Here is a 6,000-nt window from a genome sequence, read left to right on the forward strand (position 1 = left end):
AAGTGTGGCTGTGGGCTAATGAAGAAGGGAATTACTCATTTTCACAAGACAATTCTAAAGTCAGATTATAAAATTAAAGGAAAGCATGGAACTTGGGGAGGAAAACCAGTACAGCGCCAAGGAAAAGTAAATATAGAATCCCTCTATCCAGAGCTAACCATTGTTAAGTTGTGTGTATACACCCAGCATATTAAGTTGCTTCTTTTTTTTTTTTTAAGAGTTTTTGTCTTGGGTAGAACAAATTGTGACTTTTAATAATTTGCTTTTTCTGGTTATTTTTCCTTGTCAGAATGAAAATGTCCACAGGTCTGTGAAGCCACAGATTCTGTCAGTGTTTGGTGATATTGCCCTTGCTATTGGTGGAGAGTTTAAGAAATACCTAGAGGTTGTATTGAATACTCTTCAGCAGGCTTCCCAGGCCCAGGTGGACAAGGTAAGCTTAAAGCTATCTTTCAGTCCAGCCCTGATTAGAGGAGTAGAACTTTGACAAACATACTATAACTAAAAATGATCAAGATGATGGAAATTCTTTCCTTTGTGTCTTCCAGTCAGACTATGACATGGTGGATTATCTGAATGAACTAAGGGAAAGCTGCTTGGAAGCCTATACCGGAATTGTCCAGGGATTAAAGGGAGACCAGGAGAACGTTCACCGTTGAGTATACAACCAAACTTACATAGTCCAGGGTGCACTTAGTCAGATGGATTGTGTCTTTCATTCTGTAGCTTACTTGTAGACTAGTACCTATTGCTTAAGGAAGGGGAGAAGGAGGAACAGTGCCCTTATGAAGAGAGGAGCTTTGGTGAATGGGGCGGCGGGGAGATACAGACTTTTATTATTTTGCTCCTTCTTTGCTACATTATCTCATTCCTTGAGCGTTGCAAGGGATGGGATACAGCAAGGCTATTGCATCTGCACCAACCTGAGTGGCAGTTGTTGATACACACACCCTCCTTGTGCAACTGAATTGAGTGATTGGGGGATTTTTGTCTTTTACCCCTTCGATATCATGGGCTTTGTTTTTTGCTGTATTATATCGGCTTAATAGAAGAGGAATATCTGCTTTTTCTGTTGACTTGAGAAATGGCATGTTAATCTGAGAAAGAATAATTTGGTATAATTATATTCAACTAGTTCTCTAGCCTGACACCTGCCTGATGGGGTTAGAGTATTTGGAAATTTTGAAATGGGGTATAGCCCTGCCAGATATGGTACAAGTTCATCAGACCATCTCTTTCTTTTATAGCGGATGTGATGCTCGTACAACCCAGAGTAGAATTTATTCTGTCTTTCATTGACCACATTGCTGGGGATGAGGATCACACAGACGGAGTAGTAGCTTGTGCTGCTGGACTGATAGGGTAGGTTATACCTGGCTTCTAATAGCTGAGTTTAGCTTCTGGTGGAAAGTGAGAGGACATGTTAAAAAAAAATTGGGGGAGGCGGGTAGACTAGAGGGTAATTATCCACTTTGGTACAGAGGAGATTTCTTTCATAGAACCCATGGTGTCATGTTTTGAGTTCTCACAAGTAGTAATTCATTTAAGACATTAGCTCTACTAGCTTCATTTCAGAGCCTCCAGATTTCTCATTTCTTCCCACTAAACTCCTTATGAAGTGAACTAGGTATAAAAGCAGCATTAGATCTTTGTCCATCCCATATTCTGATGGTCAACAAATTGAGGGTTTCTGAACCATCATTTAAAGAAAGAACATTGGTTTTGAGAAGCTCAAAGACTTGGGTTCTAGTTCTGATTTTACCATGAAATAGCGGTGGGATGATTGACTTTGGTAAGTCATTCTACCTCTTTAGACCTCATTTTTTCATCTTTTGAGGACAGGTGTTAGACTTACCTATTTATAAGATTTCTTTCAGTTTAAAAAAGTAAATGATAGAAGAAACCCATAGCTACCTTAGCACTGGTTTTGGAGGCTCAACAAATAATTACTGAGCTCAATACATCAGGCCAGGAGCTCATTTTCCGGTGTGTTTATTTTGCACAGGGACTTATGTACAGCATTTGGGAAGGATGTCCTGAAATTAGTAGAAGCTAGGCCAATGATCCATGAACTGTTAACTGAAGGACGGAGATCGAAGACTAACAAAGCAAAAACCCTTGCTACATGGGCAACAAAAGAACTGAGGAAACTGAAGAACCAAGCTTGGTAAGAGCTTGTCTTTACTGCCCTCTTTCTTGTACTTTCTTGGGGAGGAGGAGTGTTTATTTAGATTGTTCTGACAAAGACTTCCTTTCATTTGGTATTTTGTTTTGTACTGTTTCCCATATAAGTGCGTCTGAGCTGGGCCTTTGTTCCTAAGCTTTGTACTAGTGGAAGGGTCAGACAACCTCAATCTTTCCTTGAGCCAAATATTTGATTCCTCATGGTGATGAAGAACAGAACTTTTATAACTAGAATTCACTGAAGTGCCCACATTTTGGGCCTTAATGAAGTCCTCAATAATGGCACGTCCCCTAATTCTTTTTTCTACTCTCTATTCCCTTCCCTATGCCCTTTTCTTTCTTGACTGCTGTGCTTTTAGACATTGCTTAGGGCTTAGCTCTATAGAAGATATCCAAGTCAGAGTTGTCTGACCCCTGCTTGGCAATGTAGTTTTAATTTATTTTTCTCTCACATACTCAGTTATTTTACTTTACAGATCTCAGTAAAATTGGCTATTTTGAATTTTATCTTTTTACTTTCCCTTCCACCTTCGGATGTGCCAATAATTGGCACATAGGAAGGCAAGAAAAATAGTCCTTAAAAAGTTGACAAATTCCATTCTGGCCTCTGAGCACTTAATTGTAGGAATCAGAGGTGTGTGGCTCTACCAGCTGTATGTGATCTCAAAGATTGACCTTTTTTCCATCTATTTTTAGATCTTGTTACCATTGGGATGATAACCTGAGACCCCCACTGGAAATCTCCAATCTTTTGAAAAACCCGGAAGTGAGGAGTGTGCACGGATGCTGAATGTTTGGGAATGAAAGGATGAGTGAGTGAGGCTTGAAAACACACCACATTGAAAATCCTGCCACAGCAGCAGCCGCAGCCACCAACAGCAGTGCTGTTAGTGAGCTAAGTAAGCACTGACTTCGTAGAAAACCATAACGTCGGCCATCTTGGAAGAGAGAATAACCGATGGATTTACTTACTTACAAAGAAAGCTGTCTCTTCCCAGGAGAGGCTAGAACTAGCTTTTCTGTATTTTGGCCGGTGTTGAGTGAGTGGAATGACTAGTTTTCGAGAGGAGGAGGAGGAGGTGGAGGAGGAGAAACTGGGTTCAGCTGTGGTGCTTTGTTGTAAAAGGCAGTCTGGCCTTTGCTACTGATAAGAAAGATGGAGCCTGGGTCTCGAGCCCACCTTTGGTGTACCTTTGCCATACGGTACAGTATGTGCCGGCTAAAAGGAGGGCGAGGGATTCTTTACAGTCTGAGAATGAGTGTGTGTGAGTGAGGCGGTATCCACATTCTCAACTTCAAGTCATTGCAGTTTCTTTTTCCCGGAAAAAAAGGGGTTAGACATTGCATTTCATAAAACTAACAAATTCTGTCTACTGATGCAGCACAAGAGATGTAAAAAAAAGGGGGGGAGGGGATGCTCTTTAGGTTTCATTTTTTGTTTTGTTTTGTTTTTTAATTATCTTCTAGGGAAAACACTGACGAATGTTCAGAGCTCCCATTCTGATCTATCTCATCAAGGCGCCTTTCCTAATAATATGGTTCAACTGTGAATGTAGAATTGGGGGGAGGGGGGAGAAAAAGAAAACTCTGGAGTTAGATGATATAGAAAAAATAAAAATACAATTGTTACAAATAAAGAATGCAGACTTCAAAAACAAAAGAAAGCCACAACCCCCCAAAAAAACAAAATTTAAATGCTCAGATTGGCAGCACAAAAGAACGTTCTCTTCTGACGTGTATCAAGGCAGTCTGAACGCCCCCAGAAAATTGTGCCAAAGAGTTTAGAAAACAAAACACAATAAAGTAAACACACACACACACATAGCAAACTTCAGGTAACTATTTTGGATTGCAAACAAGGATAAATTTAATGTTCAAACAATCTGATAAAATAACCATTTGGAAACTGCTTGGCCTTCTGTTCTCTTATTTGATTGACTGCAATGCGGTATTGGTCTCTTGCTGCACTTCAAAACCAACTAACCAACAACAACAAAAGAATATATAAGTATATATATACATATACTTAGACTAGAACTCTTGTGATGAAAGTGGCACTTGAAAAAGGTTATATTTTTCCACTGAAGTTGAAGATTAATAAAATGGTGTCAAACATTCCCCTGGTCACACGCTTTAATATTTTTTTAAAAGTGTGATGTGCTGTGATAACCATAAATCAGACTTAATTATGTTCCCTTTACACAGGGAACAGGGCACCCTGAATTTGGGTTTTAGAATCTTTCAGCAATAAGGGATGTGGGTGAGCTTTGATCCTCTTCTGGTTTTGCAGTTATTAGAGGAGTTTTTGCTGGCGTTTCGAATATGCTGCTTTCAAAAAGACCAAGGAAGATTTTTAAATGCTTCCTAGTATTTGGAGGATTGAAAAACAAGACCTTAAATCCCCACTTCCATTTTCATTCTAGCAAAAAATAGGGGCTTATGTATTTCTCTGCCATTTTCCCCTTCCTGTCCAAGCCTTTCGTTCATATGTGGGTTTGGCTCGGTTTTGCCCATCCATATGGCAGCATCTCTAATAGCTCTTGTACAGGGTATCAGATATTGTGCCTTTTGGTGCCAGGTTCAAAGTCAAGTGCCGATCTATGAACCAGTGTACAAAAAATAAATCCAGGTATTTGAAGAAAAGACGCTCCATTGTGAATAGAGTGCACCAGCTCTTAAGCCCTAAGAAGAGACCTGGCCCTCTAATGCCTTGTGTAAATTTTAGTTGTTCCTTGAGGGAGAGGGTATACTAACCATTCCTGGTAGACAGGGTTTGGTCAAGGCTTAGGGATGCGGCAGGAATATTGGGGAGAAAAAAATGATCATTCCTCAGTGCTACCCATTTCTGTCCTGTGTGGGCTGCTTAGCTAGACAGCAGGAGAATAAAGTACACCAAGAACCATAATGAAAACAAAACCTTGCGTGTGTTTTGTCATTTTGTTCCAGGGAAGCAGTTGACAAGTGCTGTTATTAAAGCTTTCTCCCAGATCCATTCAGTGATGGAGAGGAGGAAAATGGGCTGGTTGGATTGTGGTCTTGGTGTCTCGCAGTTACTCTGCACTGGTTATGCATTTAATCTAGTTACCTTTGGCTAGTGGGTATTCCATAGTCTGGGTATTTGTCCTTAATCGATTGTACCACCTAAGGCAACTGGATGCAAAATACATTCTATCCACTCTTGTCTGGGCCTCCCCCTCCCTAGTCTTGGCACATTCCTTCAAGAATGTAGTTACCGTCTGCTTGGGAAGATGTCAGTGCAAATGTGAAGAAAATGGACATCGGACTAGGCTTTGGTTTGCCACAGTGGCAGCTGCCTATATCAATTACAATTACATTTATTAATTTTGCTTTTCATTTTTCCAGTTCCCCTCAGCTCCCCTCTGTTGAAATGTTGGCTGTCAAGAGGCAACTGTGATGCTGCCTTAGGGACTTGTGGAGAAAGGGAGGGGAATTGCTCAGTGTAGTGTTTCACTTTCAGAACCAAGTAATCTAGTCACTCATATTTAAGAAGTGTGTTAGTCTGACTTTAAGAGAAATCCAAACTCCATCAGCTTTTGATAGCATCTTGGTTTTCGAAACAACTTCAATCTGTAATTGGCATTTAGAATGCCCTTGGCATGCCAGTCTGTGATGGCATTGAAGACCTGTTAAAACACTTGAGCCCAACTTTATTAACCAAAACTGATACCACCACCTTTATCTTCTAAATAAAGTCCGCTTTATTTTTATTTTCAACATTTTGCCGCTTCATTTTTGGTTCCAGATGGTGTCACCTTGGAGGTGAAATGAGTGGTTTGAAAGAAGCTGGAACGTGTG

At 40.4% G+C, this 6,000-nt stretch overlaps 1 protein-coding gene across 3 annotated transcripts in view; it reads left to right on the forward strand.

Annotated features, from left to right (window-relative positions):
* KPNB1 (karyopherin subunit beta 1) overlaps positions 1-5,919 on the forward strand; it is a 30,192-nt gene extending 24,273 nt beyond the window's left edge. For 2 of the 3 annotated variants that reach the window (XM_036339194.1, XM_036339195.1), the window contains 5 exons: positions 290-433; positions 549-654; positions 1,248-1,362; positions 2,006-2,167; positions 2,881-5,919. In XM_036339194.1, coding sequence (XP_036195087.1) covers positions 290-433; positions 549-654; positions 1,248-1,362; positions 2,006-2,167; position 2,881 — 528 coding nt within the window. In that variant the 3' untranslated portion in view covers positions 2,882-5,919. The remainder of the gene's footprint in view (positions 1-289; positions 434-548; positions 655-1,247; positions 1,363-2,005; positions 2,168-2,880) is intronic. The other variant, XR_004972684.1, reaches the window with a different exon arrangement.
* The last annotated feature ends 81 nt before the right edge of the window (positions 5,920-6,000 follow it).

This window comes from Myotis myotis, unplaced genomic scaffold (assembly GCF_014108235.1).
Source record: "Myotis myotis isolate mMyoMyo1 unplaced genomic scaffold, mMyoMyo1.p scaffold_m19_p_17, whole genome shotgun sequence".
NCBI lineage: Eukaryota > Metazoa > Chordata > Mammalia > Chiroptera > Vespertilionidae > Myotis > Myotis myotis.